This window comes from Pipistrellus kuhlii, unplaced genomic scaffold (genome assembly GCF_014108245.1).
Source record: "Pipistrellus kuhlii isolate mPipKuh1 unplaced genomic scaffold, mPipKuh1.p scaffold_m20_p_116, whole genome shotgun sequence".
Taxonomy (NCBI): domain Eukaryota; kingdom Metazoa; phylum Chordata; class Mammalia; order Chiroptera; family Vespertilionidae; genus Pipistrellus; species Pipistrellus kuhlii.
Genome location: NW_023425423.1, coordinates 129,483 through 152,029, shown reverse-complemented (window position 1 = coordinate 152,029; position 22,547 = coordinate 129,483). Strand labels below are relative to the sequence as shown.

The following is a 22,547-nucleotide window of genomic DNA, read 5'->3' as shown; positions in this document are numbered from 1 at the left end:
GTATCTGGGATTGATTTATCTTCTATAATTAAAACTTGTAGTCTTGAATGTAGGCCTGGGCAGGCCAGGGTGGCAGGGAAGCTTGGCTTTCTCATTGCAGGGAAACCCAAGCTTTCTGCTTGCTGCAGCTCTGTGGCTGCAGCCATCTTGATTGGGTTAGTTTGCATATTTGCTCCTGATTGGCTTGTGGGTGTAGCAGGTGTATGGTCAATTTGCATATTGTTCTTTTATTAGATAAGACTAGTGGCTCATGCGAGAAATTTGTGCATGGGTGGGCAGGGGTTCCCTCAGCCCAGCCTGCACCCTCTCCAATTGGGGACTCCTTGCGGGATGTCTGACTGCCAGTTGAGGACCAGGCCTAAAGCAGCAGTCGGACATCCCTCTCACAATCTGCAATCACCTACCTGCTGGCTTGCTCTCCCCTGCCAACCTGATTGCCCCTAACCACCTCTTCCTTGGCCCCACCACCATGGCTTTGTCCAAAAAAGCATCTGGAAAGTCGTCTGGAAGTTGTTCGGACTGATTAGCATATTAGCCTTTAATTAGTATAGAACGATTTCAGAAACATCAATGATGAGAGAAAATCATTGATTGGCTGCCTCCTGCATGCCCCATGCTGGGGATCAATACCACAACCCAGGCCTGTGCCCCTGTCTGGGAATTGAACTCTGGGCCCTTCAGTCCTCAGGCAGAGGCTCTATCCACTGAGCAATACCAGCCAGGGCTACACTTTCCCTTTCCACTGGATGTGTTCTGTGTGCTGGAGCTGAAACACTGAAGCTGTCTCACTGGGGCAGAATGGGGTACACTGGGCAGCTCAGGGCAGAAAGGGGTGCACTGGGACGGAGCAGGTAGAGAACCCCAAAAGCTGGAGAGGGGCCTTGTTTAACAGCCGCACTGTTTCGTGGCAGTGCTGTGTCACAGTTGAGCGGCCACACTATTGGGCTGTGCAGCGGTCAGCGGGAGTTTACACAACTGAGCTGTCTGCACAGATAGCTCCCTCCTCACCACACCCTCAAGCCGGGGGCTCCTCTTAGGGTTGACATGACACTACCCTTGGTTGGTAGCCCAATTGGTCATTTTGGAAAGAGAAGTGGGTAATCCTGATTCTACATGAATGCTCCAATTTCTTAAGTGGGCAGATAATGCGAACTTCAGATGTTTGGGCCAAACCAGATAGGCGGTCAGGCCTGGTGTCCAGCAGAGGGCTCAGCCAGCTGTAAAGGGACCCTAGGTGTCTGGCAGGTGAAGGGGGTGGGGGCGTGTTTGGGTAATTCCAACATCCCCCTACTTGGTGTGTTTTTTCCACTGACCACAATTATACTCTGTTGGCAGCACAGATAGGTATTAGCAGAACTATCTTCATAGCAGTGGACAGTATGTAGCCATTCTATATGGGGAACTGTGAGCACTTAATCATCAGCGGGATCTTTCAGTTTCTTTGTTTTGTTTTGTTAATTAGAATAAGCTTTATTACATCAAGTAATAAATACATACAACGATGCAAACACTATCGGTCACTTTCTTCCGGATGTTTGGATCCACTGATGGGAAAGGCAGAACTGAAATCTACATACATCCTTAGGGGTCCTTGACAGGCGAGGTTCGATAAGTTGCTTTCTTCTGTATTTATAACTTGTGCATTTTAAAGATTGACTTCAAAGTATCAATAGTCATGCAAATGCTTAAGCAAAAAAAAATAAAAAAGTTACGTTGAGCAGAACTTACACTGTGTGGCGAACTGGCACTGGCTACTGAAGCACTGCCTCCGGGGGTCGCTGACACACACCTCAGGGCTGGGTCAGCTCAGAAGAGAAACAGAGAACTACTGAGTAACAGACATGTAACGGAAGAGACCCAGGGGTTTCTGACCCAATGCTTAGAAAAACACAAACCCCCCGGGTAGTTCCTAACTAATATGTAAACCTAATAACTGCGAAACCTTCTCCATCTCAGCCAGGTTCGAGCCTGAAGAACCACGGGAGGTGCAGGGGGAGGAGAAACCAAGCTGTTACCATTTGAAACCAAGTTTCATCTGAACAGGAGGCAGGAGCTGTCACTTCTTGGAAGAAGACGGAAAGCCTTTGGTGCTGACTCGGAGTCTCGGACCTGGCATTGGCTCCGTCTGGGCCAAGCACTCCCGCACCAGCCCCCTTTCCCCCCAGTGGATGCCTCATTTCAGTCCCTCCATCGCGCTCTTGCTGCCCGCATAAGTGGATCTCCTTCCCCAGCTCTTCCTTGATGGCCAGCAGCTCAGCATATTTGCTCTGGGGCACCTGGCAGTTCCCTGTTCCCTGCGTGTAGCCTAAAGATGGTGGTACGTAGTCACTCAGCAGCTGGCGGTACTGGGAGGATGTCGCTATGCTGGTGGAAGGCGGAGTTGAGGGAGGCGGTGGGCATGTGCACGGCCCAGTTCGGTTTGTAAGACATCCGCCCCAGCGGGCGGCGGGCGGCGGGCAGGCTGGGCAGCAGCAAGGTGGGCCCGGGGTCCGTGCGCCCATCTGTGCTCCCACGCACTTTCTGTGGACAGCTCAGGCCGCACCCGCAAATATGGCTGTCCCTTACCCTGACACGGCCGCAATATCATGATCTTTCAGTTTCTTGATGTTCTGCTCTGCCACTCAATTTCTTTCTGCTGACGCTCAATCTCCTTTTTATGATGAGTGATCTCTTCTTCATGTTGTTTCTTCCAGGCTGCCAGCTGTTCTTTAGTCTACTCTTGGCAATATCATTCCTCCTCAGCCTTCTCTTTTTGTGAAGGTCCCTTCGGCTTCCCAGATCACACCCACCTCAGAGAGGAAATTCGCTGACGGTTGGCAGCCAAAGTTTCCGGTTTGCATGGCCCTCACTCCTCACACTCCCAGCGGCAGATGTGGAGATTGCCATGTTGTCAGTGCCTCCCAGCTCCTGACACCCACTTGGTTTTAAACGCAAACCCGCCTTGGGCAGCCCTTGAAGGTCTTTTTTCCTTCTGCCTGCTCACATTCAAGTGCCGGCAACGCTCGTCCATTGGTGCCTGGCCTGTCCTCTTAAGATTGCCCTTGCAGGACTACTAAGGAAGCCAGTACCCAGTTCCACCCGCTCCCAAAGCTGCGTGTGCAGCCTCCTCCTGCCGGGAACCAGTTCCAGCATGTAACCATTATAAGAGTTCCATCTAAAGGGTGATGGGGCTTGGATGGCTCAACAAGGGTGAGCCACATATGCAGTTCGCCTGTTGAAAACAGCTATACCGCACTTCCCCCAAACCTGAATAAGATTGTTAACTGCCAGACAGCTCAGGGCATTTTATTGCCTCCTGTTGGCCAAACACCTGAACAGCATCAGGCTATTCCCCAAACTGACAATGCTTCTGTAACCCTACCCTTTGAAGTGTATTATCTCCACCTTGCCTTAGGACAAATTGTGTTGAATAAAAGCACGGATACTTGGTCAAGGTAGGAGTCTTTAGCTCCCTTAAGAGGGAGGGAGTCCTCTGACCCCCAATGCCTTTCAAAATTATCTTTCGTCTCCAGACTCTTTAATCATCTATGTGCAGCCCCTTTCTCCAAAATGCTGACCCCTTTGTAAGGCTGGGAAAGGAACCCCGGCATAATGATGCCCGTATGAGAGACACCAACATCCTCCTGTCGGTCATGACCCGTTACAGGTCATGGCCTAATTGGCATATTCTCTATCTATCTATCTATCTATTTACACACACACTATATTGTGATCTAATTCATATTTATACATACTGAGTGGCCAGATTATTATGGGTCATAATAATCTGGCCACTCAGTATATATATATTTTAAAGGCCCGGTGCATGAATGTGTGCATGGATGGGGTCCGGCCAGCCTGGCCAAGGTGAGGGAACATGGGTGGTTGACTGGTCTGCCTGCTGGTCATATTCCTGGTCAAGGGGACAATTTGCATATTAGCCTTTTATTATACAGGCTATACACTGAGTGGCCAGATTATTATGGGTTCAGAGATCATAATAATCTTGCCACTCAAGTGTATACTAGGGGCCTGGTGCATGAAATTCATGAATGGGGGGGAGTCCCTCAGCCCAGCCTGCACCCTCTCTAATCTGGGACCCTTGGGGGATGTCCAACTGTCTGACCAGCAGTTGGACATCCCTTTCACAATCCAGGACCACTGGCTCCTAACCGGTCACCTGCCTGCCTGATTGCCCCCAACTGCCCTCCTCTGCCAGCCTAATCACCCCCAACTGCCTCTGCCTTGGCCCCTGCCACCGTGGCTTTGTCTGGAAGGATGTCTGGTCTAATTAGGATATTGCTTCCCCCCCCCCACCCACACACACACACACTAGTACACACAAACATTGTGTGTGGGGACAGGATTTTTCTGATATTGAAAAGTATTAGTGGATTGTGAAATCATAAAAACAAAACATCAGTGCATCCCACAGAGTAATGATATATATTAGTGTTTAAAATGTTGGTTTCAGAGAGGTAAGCACAGTACTTGCATCCTCCCACATCACATCAAAATTACAACTAAAATACAGAACAACCATCTTTCAGAACCACCTGAAAGCTGGCTGATTGGAGGACCTACAACTAGAGAAGTAAAGAAGAAAGTGCACTGAGCCTGGTAGGAGGGGCAGAGGTGCAGAACAGGCTGGTCGGATACCCACACATGGATTGTTTTGAATTAGGAGGGATGTCTTAGCTGCAGAGGCTCCCATGAGCAGCAAGGAGTCTGTCTCACACCACACCCCTCAGCCCAGCTTCAGTGCTGGGAAGAGAAGACCCTCTAAAACCTAGCAGGGATTGTGGCTGAGTGTCATGGAGGATGCTGGAGACCCAGGCAGTTCCTCTTAAAGGGCTGGTGCATGGACTTACTAGTACCTGGACTCCCTCCCTCTGTGCTCCAGCTCTGGGGCAATAGCTTGAAAGGATCCAGAAACATATAGGAAGGAACTAAATTATCTGACATCAGGGCAAGACCTTGGGGGCAGCTTTCTCTCAGACAGGGGTCCTCACAGGAGTCATTGTTCTTGTGCTAAGACCTTCGCCATCAGAGTCACAGAGCCAACTGGCAGGCACCATATCTGAGTCTCCATCAACCTGGCCCTAACTACTCACTCTGCCCTGGTGATTCCCTGAGACGCCTCCTCACACAATTTGCAGCATTACCCAAGCTACTTGCAGCTGCTTTTTCCATATGCGTGGCCTGTCCTGGCTCACATGTCAGACTTTCCTAAAATCTCTCAAACAAATAGCAACTGGGCTCAGCATGCACCATACCACTGGATAAGTGGCCTCAAGTCCATCACTAGCAGCACCTGCCTTGATTCACAGCTTGACTTCTACTGGGCATCCAAGCCCAACACAAGTAGCAGCTCATATATCACTCTATAGCTCATGCCAGGTGGCCCCAGGAAGAGCACAGGCAGTGGCCGACTTTGCACCTCCCAGGATGCCCCAGAGCCAGTGCACTCTGTGGTCAGCTTTAGACCAGGCCAGATTACAACCCTACAACATCCACAAGCAACACACTCAAGGGACAGACTCAGTAAGCATGAAAGCCCCACTGAGGAAAGTCCTGCTCCATAAGGGGGTTTCCTGCACAGCAGCTCTTCCACTGTGGTCACACCTGGTCCTCAGAGCCATTGGCCTGGAGGTCAAGTCCTTCCAGTGCCAGCTGTGGGGGGCTGTTTCTCTCACGCAGAAAATGACAGGTTCCTGAGTGGAGGAGCTGGGGATTAAAAAATTAAAGAAAAAAAAAAAGAGTCCAAGAGGCAGAAATAGATTCATCAAGCTGGGATCTGGGTGGGGGGCTGTAACTCTGAAGGAGGGACAGTCAACACTCACCACAGACAACACACACATTTATTTATTTCCAAAGGGGGGTTTAAGGTCAAAGAAATTTTGAGTGTGCCCAGGTCCTATTCATTCCCCCATTCCTGGGATTTAGCATATCAAGACCTGGGTAAGTCAAGGTCCTATTCTTTCCTCATTCCTAGCACATGAATAGATAACAAATCAGTACTGATAACAGTCTCCCACATTTTGGGGAATCATGTTCCTAGGGTGTAGAGTTCAGCTGATGATAATTAAAGGTCATCCATGTGCATTCCCAAAGGGCCTTCTATAGATACCAACAGCAATCAAGGCTCAACTACCTCAAGATTGTCCACACACTCACACTGGGTGCACTTAGAGGGCCCAGCTCTGGTGACTGGGAGGCTGAGCCACTGGGACCTACAGGACACCTACTACACAAGGCCACTCTACCAAGTACGGGAGACGTAGCAGCTTTAATATAAAGAAACAAATACAGGGAAGCAAACAAAATGCAGAGACAAAGAAACATGTCACAAATGAAAAAACAGAACTCTCCAGAAAAAGGAACTAAATGAAATGGAAGCAAGCAAAATACTAGATACAGAGTTTAAAGAAATGTTTTTAAGGGTGCTCAAGAAACTTAAAACTTAATGAGACTTTCAAAGATCTTAGTGAGACTTTCAAGGATCTTAGTGAGAACATCAAAGTCATGAAAAAGTCAGAAATGAAGGATAATTTACAGGGAATCAACAGTAGAGTAGAGAACACCAAGAATCAAATCAGTGATGTGAAATACAAGGAAGCAACAAACAAACAAAACAAAACAGAAAAATAACAATGCCCAATGAGAGAGAGAGAGAGAGAGAGAGAGAGAGAGAGAGAGAGAGAATCCCAAAATATGAAGATAGTGTAAGGAGCCTCTGGGGCAACTTCAAGTGTACCAACATTTACATCATGGAGTCACCAGAAGGCAAAGAGAAAGAATAAGATATTAAAAACCTATTTGAAGAAACAATGACAGAAAAAAAACTCCCCCTAGCTTATGAAAGAAACAGACTTACAAAAAAGGCCAGGAAGCACAGAGAGTCCCAAATAAGATGAACCTGTCCTAGTCAGTTTGGCTCAGTGGAGAGTGTCAGGCTGTGAACTGAAGCCTCCCATCCAGGCTTGTTTCTGGTTAAGGACACATGCCCGGGTTGTGGGTTGTAGGAGGGGCGTGCAGAAGGCAGCCAGTCAATGATTCTCCATCATCATTACTGTTTCTCCCCCCCTCTCCCGCTCCCTTTCTCTCACTCTTCCTTCCTCTCTGAAATAAAAACAAAACAAAAGGATGAACCCAAAAAGGCCCACACCAAGAGGAATCATAATTAAAATGCCAAGGTTCAAAGACAAAGAGAGAATCTTAAAAGCAGCAAGAGAAAAGCAGTTAGTTACCTTACAAGGGAATAGCCATATGACTGCCTGCTAAGTTCTCAACAGAAACTTTGCAGGCCAGAAGGGAGTGGCAAGAAATATTCAAAGTGATGAATAGCTAGGACCTACAACAAAAATTATTCTACATCAGCAAAGCTATCATTTAGAACTGAAGGTCAGATCAAGAGCTTCACAGACAAGAAAAAGCTAAAGGAGTTTATTACCACCAAACCAGTATTATATGAAATGTCAAAGGGTCTTTAAAAAAAAAAAAAAAGAAAAAGAAGAAGAAGAAGATGAAGAAGACGAAGAAGAGGAGGAGGAAGAAGGAAAGAGAATATGAGCAATAAAATGACAATAAATACATACCTATCAACAATTGTATTTTAAAATCAAAATAAATGAACAAGGAATCTAATGAACAAAATAAACAGATGAATAAAATAGAACAAGAATCATGGAAACAGACTGATGAATCTCAGAGGAAAGGGGAGAGAAGGAGCTGGAAGAGATTAACCAAAGAACTTACAGTATATGCAATATGCATAACATATGGACACAGACAATAGGGTTGTGAAGGCCTGGGATGGGGCAGGTCCTGGGTAGATGGGAGCATTTGTGGGGAGGATATCTGTAATATTCTCAACAATAAACATTTTAAAAAAATTTTGTTTCAGTCATGTGTACATAATACACATGCATGTGTCTATAACATACATTTGTGTGAATTATGTGATATCTGTTTGTATAATACGTGTCCATATGTTTGTATATATGTATCCATAATATATTTGTAATGCATGTGCATGTGACATGTATATTTATTCATATGTGTATGTGTGTGTGATGTGTGTGTGTGTACACGGGTACGTTACGGATGCTAGCCAGGTCATGACGGGATACGTACGCACTCCCCGACAGGCGCCAAGTGTCTGATCCTTTCTTCTCCTATGAGGGTCGGCATCTTAGGGAGGTCGGTGCATCTTAGGGAGACCAGAGAGCGGCGCCTGCTTCCTTAAAGGTGCGCACCAACAGATACAGCTCAGGCCCGGGCGCCAGGCCCAGGCCCCGCCCCGCCGGCGCCCCGCCCCCGGCCCTCCCACGACGCAGGCCACGCCCACACGCCGGGTCCCAGCCCAGGCCCCGGCGTCACGGCCCCACCCTCTGACGCGCCGTCCACGCGAGCGCGCGCGCGTCGGGAGGGCGCCGCGGCGTCAATGGCGGGCGCGCGCACGGCGGTAGCGACCGGCGGCCATCTTTCCTCCCGCCGCCGCTCCGGGCGCGAGTGTGACGGGCCGGCTTCCCCGCGGCGCCCTGGGCCGGGCCGGAGCGGGCGGAGGCGTGGATGAGGGGGGACGTGAGGCGGAGCCCCCTCACAGTCACCGCCCCCCACGCGCGGACAGGCCCGGCGGGCGCAACACCGGGGTGGGCTCGAGGTCGCCCCCCGGCGCGGCCCGTCCTCCCCGCCGGGACCCTCCCGCCGCTTTCAAGCCCGGGCCCCTCCCCGATGGGCTAGGGCGGCGGCAAAGATGTTCAGCTTCGAAGGGGATTTCAAAACGAGGCCCAAAGTGTCCCTCGGGGGCGCGAGCAGGAAGGTAAGCGCGCCGGTGCCCGCGGCGCCCGGCCCGGGGGCGGGGACGGAGGGCCGGGTGCTGTGTCACCTGCCCGCGGCCGCCGGAGCCCGCTCGCCGCGCCGGACCCGCGGGGGGCTGGGGCTGGGGGCGGGGGCGCGGGGCCCCGGGTCCGCAGCGAAGGACACGGAGTTGCTCTTCGGAACCGGCCGCGCTGCCTCGTCCCGGCCGGGCCGCCCTTCTCCGGGCGCCGCGCGGGGCCGTCCTGCGGGACCTAAACCGGCTGCGCCGTCGGCCGCGTGTTCGAGTCCGAGGCTGTGGAAGTGACGCTTTCCCAGCCTCTGGGAACGTGTTTCTGGAAAGAATCTAGGGCTTTTTCACGACGATTCTTACCATTGCTGAGAACGAGTGGACAAACTGGAAACTGCACGTACACTCAAGCCCGCGCAGGTGCCGCGCCAGAGCCCACGGCCCTTGCCCGCCTGGGGCCTGGTGACCTGCACCCTGACAGGTGTGCCCTGCCCGCCTCCCTCTGGGCCTGCCCCGGTTTTATCTCCAGGGAACATCTCCGCTCCGAGGATAGGAGCTGGCACGCCTCGCTTTCTAGCTGTGCAAACAATTGCCCATTTCTACTACTTTTTACGGAGGCTTAGAGCTGACGTCATCAGGTCACAACATGCCCCTCTGTGGACCTGAGGAGGGACGGGCGAGGGCAGGGGAGGCCTCTTCCCAGGTGTGGGCAGAGCTCTGCAGTGAGGCTGACGTCTTATGCACCCGTGTTAGGCACTGGGAGCAGGCTTCCCCTGGTGAGGGTGTCACCCGTGGCCCCTTCAGCTGGGGCCAGGCCCCTAAGAAGGTAGCAGTGGCCTGCAGTTCTGGGGGATGGGCCCTGGCTTCTGTAGGTTCAGCTTGAAGGATTTTACCTGTGAGCACACCTGTGTGGCCACCACTCCTCCCAGCGTCCCCAGGCTTCCTCCTGCCCCCTTCCCCAGTGATCACTATTCCCATCTCTGTCACCACAGATTAGTTTTCCCTGATGAATGACCTGTGAATGGAGTCTCATACAGTTTGCTATTTTGTTGGGTCTGGCATCTTTGTCTCAGTTCTGAGAGGTGGAATCACCCATCTGGTTTTACCCCGTTGTGTGACACAGTTGATCCACTCTTTTTTTTTTTTTTTTTTTTTTTTTTAAGTCATCACTGGAGGATACTTTTTCCATTGCTTTTTAGAAAGTGAGGAGAGAGAGAGAAAAGCCAATGTGAGCGAGAAAAGAAACACCAATGTGAGAGACACATTGGTTGGTTATCGCTGGCATGAGTGCCAACAGGGCAGGATCAAATCTGCAATCCAGCCGAAACCGGTTTGGCTCAGTGGATAGAGTGTCTGCCTGCGGACTGGGGAGTTCCTGGGTTCGATTTCGGTCGGGGGCATGTGCATTGGTTGCGGGCACATCCTTGGTGGCGGGTGCAGGAGGCGGCCGATCTAGAAACATCTCATTGATGTTTCTAGATCTCTGTCCCTCTCCCTTCCTCTCTGTAAAAAAATCAATAAAATGTATTTTTTCTTTAAAAAAATCTGCAACACAGGTACGTTCCTTTGACTTGAAATCTAACCTGTGTAGATACTTTGGAGCGCAGGCTGACACTAACCACTGAGCACACTGGCTAGGGTGACCATTCTTCTCTATAGGCATTTGTTTGTGGGTCTTCTCTTCAGGTGGACACACTGAGATGCCTGTCCTATGTTCCACATGGGCTTCGCCCTGGGCACTTTCCCTTTCCGGCCACCCCTGCCAGGTGAGGGTGCCAGTGCCTCCACCTCTTGCTAACAGTACTGTCAGTCCCTTTAATTCTGGCTGTTCTGGTGGGGATATAGTTTCATTGTAGTTTCGATTTTGTTTCTTGATATTGAACACCTATCTTCATAATGCTTATTCTCCTTAATTAATTCTCTTTGGCTGAATTACGGTCTTTCCCTTATCTGAAAGACAGAAGTTACAATGATCTTTCCCCCATGAGTTAAATTAGTTGACAACGTCCCTTTTTTCTTGAGCTTAGTGGGAAACCTTTTGAATATATACTTCTCCCCCGTTACAAATGAGCATTTTTAGTGGTTATTTCTAAAGGCTTCTGTGTAGGATCTGAAACTATGAGGAAACATCATGTCCTCATTATTACTTTATTTTATTTTTTATTGATTTCAGGAAGGAAGGGAGAGGGAGAGAGAGATAGAAACATCAATGATGAGAGAGAATTATGGATTGGCTGCCTCCTGCACACCACGTGGGATTGAGCCTGAGCAAACGTCCTGACTGGGAATCACGTGACCTCCTGGTTCATAACACTTAACCATTGAGCCATACCGCTGGACAGGGGCTTAGCCTTGAAGGATGAGTAGGATTGGGGTAGGTCAGAGACAGGAAGGGTTGCCTGCAGGTAGGAGGGTGTGAATGGACTTAGTATTCATCAGACTCTGTTGTCTGTGGGTCACACAGGCTTCCGCTTCTTAACATTCTGAAGTCGGGTGGATGGTGGTGGCACACCATGGTTTATTGGCAGTGGGTTCCCCTATTTGGTGGTGTATAGAAGATGTTGGGGTTATTTGATTACAAATATAGGAATCCCCTGAAACTGTCTTAGAAGACAAAAGAATATGGGAAGACAGGACATACCTCACAGAATGGAAGGACAGAAACATCCAGACAGCTAGTCAGCAGCACCAAGGTGGTTACTCTCTCCCCCTCCATTGTGCCATCTCCTGCCTTCTTGGCTTTCTGCAGACTGGCATTCTCCTTTCATCTGCAAATGATCTTGGCGAGTATGATTTCCTAGTTCAGTTGTCAACTGAGACAGTTGGATCTCAATCCCAATTCTTAGTAGTGGGAATCTGATTAGTCTGGGCAGGAGCTGGAGCTGTTGGTATAGAAGTCTAGATGTAGGAGGGGTGGATGAAGGGTTTGGTTCTTCTGGACATAGGTGGGTGTACAACAGGCTGTTGACTGTGCCTGTGTGCTTGTGCATGTGTGCCTATGTGTGTGTGGCTGTGCATGACGGGAGAAATCTGGGTTAGACATGGAGATTTGGGACTTAGCTTCGAACTTAGCTTAGGATGGGTAGCTTAGAACCAAATCACCAAGGGAGAAGACAACATTAAAAAAACAACATTTTATTGATTTTTTTTTTTTTTACAGAGAGGAAGAGAGAGGGATAGAGAGTTAGAAACATCGATGAGAGAGAATCATCGATCAGCTGCCTCTTGCACACCTACTGGGGATGTGCCCGCAACCAAGGTACACGCCCTTGACCCGAATCAAACCTGGGATCTTTCAGTTTGCAGGCTGAGGCTCTATCCACTGAGCCAAACCAGTTTCGGCAGAAGGCAACACTTAATGTGAGGGGAATACTTAGGAAAGAATCACGTGGGGTGGGGTGGGGTGGGGAGGGGATGGAGTGACACAGAGCCAAGTGCTGCAGGGATGCAGTGAGAATGCTAACCAATAGGAAGGCTTGGTGACTGTAGGGAGCTATTGCCGGGTGGTAGGAGCTAGAAGGCAAATCATAGCACATTGAGGGGTGAATGGAAGTCAGGGTCTTAGCAAGGCTTTTGGGTTTTTGGGGAAATTTAAGCAAGTTTAGAGGAGGGAGGGTTTCAGGCTGTTGAATGACCTGTGAATGGAGTCAGGGCCTAGTGGAAGCAAAAGTGAGAAGACTCCAGGGAGAAGAAGAGGGACATATTTTTAGATTTAAAGGAAAAAAGTGGATGTGGACACAGAAGAGTTTATAGATATGAAGGAAAGTAATTCCTCCTCCAACTTTCCAGATAGTTGAGGTGAATGTGGCAGAACTAATATTTCTTTAATATATATATATATATATTTTAAAATATATTTTATTGATTTTGTACAGAGAGGAAGGGAGAGAGATAGAGAGTTAGAAACATCGATGAGGGAGAGTCATCGATCAGCTGCCTCTTGCACACCCCTACTGAGGATATGCCTGCAACCAAGGTACATGCCCTTGACCGGAATCGAACCCGGGACCTTTCAGTCCCCAAGCCGATGCTCTATCCATTGAGCCAAACCGGTTTTGGCTCTTTAATATTTTTAAAGAAATTAATAGAATTCACTTTTTAGAGCTTTCTTATGTGTATAGAAAATCAAGCTGATGGAACAGAGTTCCTCATTCCCCCTTTCCTCCACCTCACATTTCTCCTGTGGTTAGCATCTTGAATAGGTGGTTCATTTGTCACAGTTGGTGAGACAATATTGATACATGAAGGCTGGCTGTTGGTGCTGTACTTGCTGTGGGTTTTGATGAATGCATAGTGATGTGTGTCCAGTGCTATAGTCTCAGACAGCGAAGCTCCTTGCTCTGAAAGCCCTCTGCCATTTACCTGCACATCCTCCATCTTACCTCTACTCCCACTTTAGCCCAAAGGAAAGGGTTTTGCCTAAATATCCTTTGAGTTGTGTAGAATTTTTAGTGTCATGTAAGTGCTTGAGAGTGGGAAATACTAACTTGAAGCAGATGTAAAACTGATCATTCGTTTACATTGTTAAGTGGAGGTAATTGCTAATGACAATAACCCAAATAAATGAAGCAGTAGAAACCTCATAGCTGTTTTATTTTAAATCAAGATGTCAATAAACATGCTACAGTTCTTTTTTATAAATGGTTAGCAGTTAATTTGAGCATTTGATTTTATAGAAATTGGCATGTTGTGTAAATTTACTTCGACATATACTAATTTTTTACCATAATGTTTTTTATTCTGATGGTTAAGGAAATCTAATCTTCCTATCTTATTTAAACTACATATGACTTAATTTTCTAAAAATTTATTTTTGTTACCACTAAGTTTATTTGCATGAAGAAAGCATTTTTCCCCCACATAGGAACACCTCTGTTATGGTATTTGTGAAGTTTGGTATTTAATTTTTAGAGTAGGTAAGATAATGTGTCTCAATCTCAACTACTAAATAGAGAAGTTTGCTGTTTACATATTGATACATAAATAGGTTTAGAGCCACAAAGTGGATGTGAGATTAACATGGAAAGTGACGAGGGTGCTCTGAGAACAGTAGGCTTAGTCATCCAAAACACTTTCTGAAAGTAGTCTCTAACTGCTCCTAGAAGCCCTAACTTTTCTAGGTTTGTGGAACTTAAAAGGTAAAAGATGTTTGCAAATCCTACCTAATAAAGAGGGAATTTGCTAATTTACCCTCTCGCCATTTCAAGGACAGCGGTTGCCCACAGCCAATAAGGAGGGAATATGCTAATTGACTGCCCTGCCCTCAAAGATGGCAGTACCGAAGCCACAAGATGGCGGTGCCCAGTCCCGTCAGCCCTGCCAGGGCAGCAGGTGCACGGCATGACTGGGCCCGCCCCAAGGTGGGCCCAGCCACTCTGTGCTCTGCCTCCAGAGTCCCCCAGTCCCCTCATCCCCCCAGCTGCCCAGGGCCAGCCCGAGGTGCAGGCAAGCCTCGGATGGTGGCTGGCCAGCCGCCCAGGGCCCCCCAAGACTCAGATAAACAGGGCTGGCCGAGGCTTGTGCTGCCGGCAGTGGCAGCAGCAGAGGTGTGATGAGGCATCGCCTTCCCCTGATTGTCAGGTTGCCTCCCGCCCCTGAGGGCTCCTGGACAGGCTGGGCTAAGGGACACCCTCTCTAATGCATGAATTTTCATGCAACGGGCCTCTAGTATAATAATTTGAAACAAAAAACTTAAGAATCAAAATCTAAATGTGCTTGTTTCTGACTCCTATTCTTTTCTTCCCAGCCACTCAATTATGAACTTACTAGGCCCAGTGCACGAATTCATGCACCTTGAAAGGAACTGTGGGCCGTGAGGCTGTGGTGGGCAGAGGGTTGGGTCTTGGCCCATCCTCTGCACCCTCGCTTAGTCCCTCCCACCATGACTCCTGGTCCCCTGTCTGCTGCAGCCCCACTCCTGCCACTGCTGCTTCTATGCACTGACCGCACGGGCCCTGCTTGCACCCGCTGATGGTGCAGAGCGATTGGGTGCAAGCAGCGGGTGCAAGCGGGCCGGCGCCAGCAGTGGGTGTGAGAGGTGGCTGCTGCACCAGTTGCCCCTCAGGATCAGGTGGAGGTAGAGAAGCTCTCAGGAGTGATTGGGGTCAGCAGCTGCTGCTTACACCTGCTGATGGCACTGAGTTAGTGGGGCCAGCATCAGCAGCAGGTGCGAACACCCTGCCAGACCACAGTGCGCAGGAGCAAAGAATTTTCAGTAACCAACCTCCAGAGGCTCACCCTGGTGACAGTGAATGGTGTTCTGCTTTGGTCTGATGCCCCTGCTCACCTGCTCCACCATCCTGCCACGGCCAATGCCTGCCATGTTTCACGTTCTGTGGCTTGCTGCCGACACCCTCCATGTTCTGTGCTCACCCCCATGGTGTCAGCACACGTCATAGCGATTGGTTGTTCTGTTGCTCTGCTGTTTGGTCTATTTGCATATTAGATTTTTATAATAGAACTAGAGGCTGGTGCATGAAATTCATGTACCGGGATGGGGGGTGGTGTCCCTCAGTCCAGCCTGCACCCTCTCCAATCTGGGACCCTTCGAGGGATGTCCAACTGCTGGCTCCCAACTGCTCACCAGCCTGCTTTCCTGATTGCCCCTAACTGCTTCTGCCTACCAGCCTAATCACCCCCTAACCACTTCAATGCCAGCCTGATTGATGTCTAACTGCTCCCCTACCAGCCTATTTGCCCGCATTCCCTCCTCTGCAGGGTTGATCACCCCCAACTGCCCTCCCTTGCTTGCCTGATCAACCCCAACTGCCCTCCCTTCCTTACCTGATCACTCACAACTGCCCTCCCTTTCAGGCCTGGTCCCTCCCAACTGCCCTCCCCTGCCAGCCATCTTGTGGTGGCCATCTTGTGTCCACATGGGATCAGGATATTTGACCACATGAGGCCAGCTATCTTGATCTTTTGTGTTGGAGTGATGGTAAATCTGCATATTACTCTTATTAGATAGGATAGAGGCCTGGTGCATGGGTGGGGACCGGCTGGCTTGCCCTGAAGGGTATCTTGAATCAGGGTGAGGGTTCTCTTGGGGCACAGGGCGGCCTGAGCGAGGGGCCCATGGTGGTTTGCAGGCCGGCCATGCCCCCTGGTGACCCAAGTGGAGGCCCTGGTATCTGGAATTTATTTACTTTCTACAATCAAAACTTTGTAGCCTGGAGCAGAGTCAAGCCTTCTGCTCACTCTGTGGCTTCCGCCATTTCTGTTTGGATTTGTTTACCTTCTATAATTGAAACTTGGTAACCTTGAGTGCTGCTTAGTATTGCTAGGGCAGGCGGAAAACTTGGCTTCTTACATTGCCTGGGAAACCCAAGCCTCCCTCCTGCTCTCTGTGGCTGCAGCCATCTTGGTTGGGGTTAATTTGCATACTCACTCTGATTGGCTGGTGGGCGTGGATGGTGGGCGTAGTGGAGGTGTGGTCAATTTGCATATTACTCTTATTATCGGGTCTAGTAATAATTAATGTCGTTTTAAACATTCGTTTAAAATCTTGCTTGGCGTTGACTTGTATTGACATAACCTTCAAACACGTGGTATCTACAGAACGTGTGAAGTGCAATGAACAAGTTTTGCTTGAAAAAGTTTGTGTTTGGTTTGGTTTTTGTTGCAAAACTAGGGCTAAGAAGATGGCGGATGAAGAGCATATTCGGCACTGCATGCTTTACGAGTTCCAGTTAGGAAGAAAAGCAAGTGAGGCTGCAAAAAAATCTGTAGTGCTCTTGGTCAAGATGCAGTTAGCGCCAGAAAATGCCAGCGTTGGTTTGAGAAATTTCGCGAGGGAAATTTTTCGTTAGATGACAAGAGTGGTCGAGGCTGTGTGTCCAATTTTGATCAAGAAGCTCTTCAAGCTCTTTTGGTGCAAAATCCTCAAATTACCCAACAAGAGCTTGCGACAACTTTAAATTGTTCACAAAAAACAATTTCCAATCAATTGCGTGCACTTGGCAAAGTCCAAAAGTTTGGAAAATGGGTTCCTCCTGAGTTGACCGACAACAACCGTAATCAAAGAGTCACAATTTGCAGTTCGCTCCTCTCTCGTCAAAACCGTTTGCTGTTTTTAGAGCAAATTGTTACCGGAGATGAAGAGTGGGTGCTGTATGTTAATTTGAAAAGGCGGCCTCAATGGTTGGACAAAAAGGAGGCTCCGCAGCCCACGCCAAAACCTGACTTGCATGCGAAAAAAGTGATGTTGTGTGTTTGGTGGAATTTTAAAGGAATTCTTCATTATGAACTTTTACCATCTAACCAAACCATTACAAGTGCAGTGTATAGTGCCCAATTGGAAAGGTTAGCCCAAGTTTTAAGAGAAAAAGAACCGCGCTGATTCATCGGAAGGGCGTAATTCTTCACCACGATAATGCATGACCGCATACTGCAAGAATCACTGCTGAAAAACTGCGCCAGTTGGAATGGGAAATTCTTTCTCAACCTGCATATTCTCCTGATATTGCCCCTTCCGATTACCATTTGTTTCGTTCTTTTTTTTTTTTTTTTAATATATTTTTTATTGATTTTGTGCAGAGAGGAAAGGAGAGAGATAGTTAGAAACATCGATGAGAGAGAGTCATCGATCAGCTGCCTCTTGCACACCCCCACTGGGGATATGCCCGCAACCAAGGCACATGCCCTTGACCGGAATCGAACCTGGGACCCTTCAGTCCCCAAGCCGACGCTCTATCCATTGAGCCAAACCGGTCTCGGCTTGTTTCGTTCTTTGCAAAACTTTCTTCTTGGAAAAAAATTTAATAATGAACAATGCCTCAAAAATGCATTGACCGAATTTTTTGCATCAAAATCACAAGAATTTTACAACAGAGGGATTAAAATGCTTCCTGAGCGTTGGGCACAAGTAGTAGGAAACAATGGCAACAATATATTGTTGATTAAATTTTGTTGTATTGTTTAAATAAATTCGATTTAAAAAAAGTATTAGAAAACGACATTAATTATTACTAGACCTAAGATAAGATTCTTTGTTATATTGAGATTTCTTTATGTATAACTTCATTAGTTTTATATTCTAAAAAAGTGAGAAAGTATTACATGTACATATGACTCAAGCAGTAGAAAATACAGATTCAAGTACAATAATAAAAGTCTCCCTGCCTTTCGCCCCTGCTAGGATCCTCTAACTCCAATCCTCTTTAGTCGGACTGTTACCAGGCTCACTGTCCTCACAGAGCTGTTTTCTGCACATAGACTCACTTAGGGTGTGTGCTCCTCTGGTTAAACATGTTCTTCTCACCTTCCCCTGGAGAATACCTGCTGGAGATAGTCCAGGTCTGTACACTTCTGTGCTGCATTCTCGTAAGGAGCTGCATGACACTCCATAGCTTATTTAGTTGTTATGTCTTTGATGGCCATTTAGATGGTTTCAGTGTTTTGCTAATTTAAAGAGCATTGCAGTGGATATCCTTGTCATGTGTCTATCATGTGAATTTGGATTTTTAGAGCGCAGGTCAATGGCTGTACATTTTGAATTTTTGTAGATATTTCCAGATAGCCCAGTAAGAGTTATGTCAGTGCATGGGCGACGCTGCTGTCCTCTATCTGCACCTCACAGCTGTCCTGAGGTGTCATTTGCCGATTGCATAGGTGAAAAAGCCAATTTCACTGTGTTTATGGCATTTTTTCCAAAAATGAGTAAAATTAATTTCTTATGTTTTAATTATATTTTTGTTTATTTCCAATTTACTATTTATAACTTTTGCTAATTTTTCTATTTGATTGTTAATCTTTTAAAATTCTTATTGAAGTTTTACAAATGTTCATTTTGCGGTGTTACAAATATTTATTACCACTTTGTCAGTTTTTTAAACCTTGGTTATGATATTTTTCTGTGCAGAAAGTTTTAATTTTATGTGGTTAAATTTGTCATTCTTAAGTAACTTAAGAGCTTAAATAACTTAATGACAACAGTAACATAGACTTAATGTGTGATATCTTTCTTAGAAAGTTTTCTTGAGATTTTTTTTTAATTCCCACATTATCTTCCCATATTTTATGGTGTTGTGTCTGCATATAAATGTTAGGTTCATTAGGAAGCTATTTTGATGTGAAGACTAGGTATATAATGTCATTTGTTTAGGCTTCTCAGTTGCCCAACGCTATTGAGTAGTACACTTCTCCATAGATTTCTGTTTCTTATCTCCTTTTCTGTCTGCACCTCTCTGGAGATCTCTGACATTGACCTGTCCCCTCATGCAGAGTATTGTGTGTGATGATTCAGTGGTATATGAAGGAACAGCTTTAAAATTTAGTAGTATTTATTTCAGTGTCAATAGAAACCTAGCTAGGATATCGAATGTGTGATTTCCCTGAGATGCTTGTTCATGGTGAGATTAGCTAGGGAGCTTTGTGGTGAGCCAGGTGCAGGCATGTGTGTACGGCACAACACGGGCTGTGTGTAGCCTGCTCTGTATTGTCTGTGCTGACTCTCCTGTGTGTTGTAGGTTTGTGGTTCATTTTTATTAGCAGCATGGCAACATTTCACTTTCAGGAGGGGAAGCTATTTGCTAGTGTGCGCCACACGTAGGTATTCTTAATTTCGAATTAGGATCATGGTTCTGCCTTTATTTTTTTGAGCCTTTAAAGAACTTACTTTCAGATGTGGCTTTTCAGAAAAAAAATGTATTATGTTTTGTAATCTGTTTATTTTTTAATTTAGTTAATTTAAAATGTAACAGTGCACTTTTGTCTTCATTGAGCTTATTTTCAGGAGTATGTACTTCCTACTTTGTCAGTGTTACAGGCTTTATATTTAGTGTAGTGAAAGTTGAAAAGGAGTCTTCTGTCAAGATAAAAGTTTTATATACTTTGCCTCTATCTAGTGGTGGTGCCTGCTGGCCTTGTGCCTTTCTCCTGTTGAGATTCGCCTGGTCGTGTGGTTGGTGTCTGCTGGGTTGCTACTGCCTTTCCCTTGGTGGTTGCTAAGTGTCTTGAGGAAGATACTCAGAGGTCAGGAAACTCTTGTTTTTGCTCAGGCCTTCCCCTGATAGCCCTTAGCACAAGGCAGTAGGCTGTTTGCCCTTGCCTCTACATTCATTAACTGAATAAATTCTAAGGAAGAGGTTTTCTTTTCTCCTATATGTGTTTGATTGTTTATGTAACTGAAGATATGGATATATGTTTTACTCTATGATTAAAATTCAGAGCTATCACTAATAATTGTGAGAGAATATCAGAAAACCCAAATCAGGGACAGAGTCCAAGATGTCCAGATTGGTGGGAATTAAGGAGAAAGAGTAAGTACAGCGAGGATCTGGATGGGATCCTAGAATAGGTAAAGATCACCAATGGGAAATTGATGAATTTCTAACCATCTGTAGTGTAGTTAGTAATACTGTAACAGTGTTAATTTCTTATTTTTGCTAATTTTACTCCAGTTATGGAAGGGGAGTGGGTAAAAGATAGAAGGGATAAGGGAATGCTTGTGATCATTCTGCAAAATTTTTTTGTCTAAAATTAAAAATGTTTCAAAAATCAATTTAAAGAAAAGTTTCAAAAGTCAGTAGTACAGATAGTATAGGTATGGTAGACCTTGTGGAGGTGGCAAAGGGCACCTGTGAGACACTGGTGGAGGAGGAGGAGGAAGGTCTCCATGCCCAGGAGTCCCCTTCCTTCTCTTCCTCCCTCTGCAGGGGCCTTAAAGAAAGTTAAATGGTCCTCATTGCCTTCCCCCTCTGTGCCTTCATTGCTGCATGAAGTGTAGCACGTTTTTATTCCCACCTGTGGGTCCCACTCCCACTGGTTTCTGCTGTAACTGACTCAAGGCTTATGTTATAGATCACTGCGCTTCACACTCAAATTCCTGAGAAAGTCTAGTATTCGATTAGAGTTCAATTAAGCTTTTTGATACTTAGTACCTACTTTGATTTGAAAATATTGCAATGGTATGGTTACTCCTTCTATTAAGACTATTTTGTTTTACTTAAGGGAAATGTTCACTCATTCACTGTGTAAATACTTGTTGAACACCTATATGTGCCAGACATTGAAGCAGATGATAGGGATGTGGTAGTGCATAGCACATGAGCTCTGAACTTTTAGATTAGTGATGATTAAGCTCAAATGTGTGTGGAAGTAAATTTAGTGACTTTTGCCAGCATGTACCTTTTTTTAAGGTAAAGTGTTGGTTTATTTGATTTCAGATATTAAGTATGTTTTTTGTTATTATAACAATATATACTATTTTAGGAAATATGAGGATTTTAGTTATGATCAAATGATGAAAATACATTAAATCTGGACAAATGGAAATAGAAGGAAAATAAATGCTATATATCAATAATATGGTAAATGTCCAACATTCAGTCAACCGCTCGACTAGTTGCTATGATGCACACTGACCACCAGGGGCAGACACCCTGACCTGTAGGTTAGCTTGCTGCTGGGGTCTGGCCCATCAGGACTAGGTGAGAGAGCGAGATACGCCCTGGAGCCCTCCCATGGCCCCTCCCTGGTCCGCCGGCTCTCATTGGCCCCAATCGAGATTGAGCCAGATGGCCCTGATTGCCGGCCAGGCCAAGGGTCCCCACCCATGCATGATTTCATGCTCCGGGCCTCTAGTTGTTGATATAAACATGCCAACCACTTCTATTCATGAATAAATATAATAAATACACTTTTTATATGTAAGCTTTCCATAGTTCTGAACATCATAACTTTGTATTTTTTACTCTAATTTTCCCATTCCCCTCCTTTTTTTTTCTTTCTTTTAAAAAAGTATTTTTATTGATTTCAGATAGGAAAGGTGGTGAGAGATAGAAACATCTAGAGAGAGAATCATTGATTGGCTGCCTTCTGCATACCCCCACTGGGGATCAAGCTCACAACTCCAGGAATCCAACAAACCCTGATCTCCTGTTTCATAGGTCAACACTCAACCACTGTGCCACACTGGCCGGGCTCAATGTATAAATTTAAATTAGTAATTACTTGCTTTTCAACAGTCTTTTAATAGGGTATGTTTTTTGTTAAAAAGTTTGTGTACTAATTTTTCTAATAATTCATCTAAAATATCTTGGACATTTGACTTTATTTTGCATTAAATTTACAAAAATAAAATGCCTATGCCCTATAGTTTGGAACAGTTCTGGGGAGGGGAAGCTTTTTAAACATTTTTATTGATTTCAGAGAGGAAGGGAGTGGGGGAGAGAGAAATATCTATGATGAGCCCTGCTGGTTTGGTTCAGTGGATGGAGCGTAGGCATGCAGACTTAAGGATCCTGTGTTTGATTATGGTCAAGGGCACATGCCCTGGGTGCAGGCTCAATCCCCAATGGGATGTGTGTACAGAAAATATTTCTTATTTTTTAAAATATATTTTGAAAAATAAGAAATATCAGTGATGAGAGAGAATCATTGTTTAGTTGCCTCCTGCATGCCCCCTACTGGGAATTGACACCACCCCCCACTCCCCCTCGCAACCAGGTTCATATACACTGGTTCATATACACTGAGTGGCCAGATAATTATGCCCACCCCATCAGTACTTCATTGGGCCACCTTTTGCCTTCAGTACTGTGGTGATTCTTCTTGGCATTGACTCCATGAGATGTTGAAAAGTGATGCAGGGAATCTGACACCATGCCTGATGAATAGCACTGTCTGGTTCTGTGAGATTTGATGGTTGTGGAACCAGCTGCCTGATGGCTCTTTTAACTTTGTCCCACAAATGCTCAATTGGATTGAGATCTGGTGATTGTGGGGGCCACCTAAGCAA

At 46.5% G+C, this 22,547-nt stretch overlaps 1 protein-coding gene and 1 pseudogene across 11 annotated transcripts in view; one reads left to right on the top strand and one right to left on the bottom strand.

Annotated features, from left to right (window-relative positions):
• Positions 1 to 1,893: 1,893 nt before the first annotated feature.
• LOC118716032 lies at positions 1,894 to 2,445 on the bottom strand (annotated as a pseudogene).
• A 5,991-nt stretch (positions 2,446 to 8,436) lies between these two features.
• UBE3C (ubiquitin protein ligase E3C) overlaps positions 8,437 to 22,547 on the top strand; it is a 117,562-nt gene continuing 103,451 nt past the window's right edge. For 7 of the 11 annotated variants that reach the window (XM_036432710.2, XM_036432712.2, XM_036432706.2 and 4 more), the window contains exon 1: positions 8,438 to 8,803. In XM_036432710.2, coding sequence (XP_036288603.1) covers positions 8,738 to 8,803 — 66 coding nt within the window. In that variant the 5' untranslated portion in view covers positions 8,438 to 8,737. Of the gene's footprint in view, positions 8,804 to 20,082; positions 20,106 to 22,547 lie in introns of those variants that run through there. The other 4 variants (XM_036432714.2, XM_045579802.1, XM_036432713.2 and 1 more) reach the window with 3 other exon arrangements.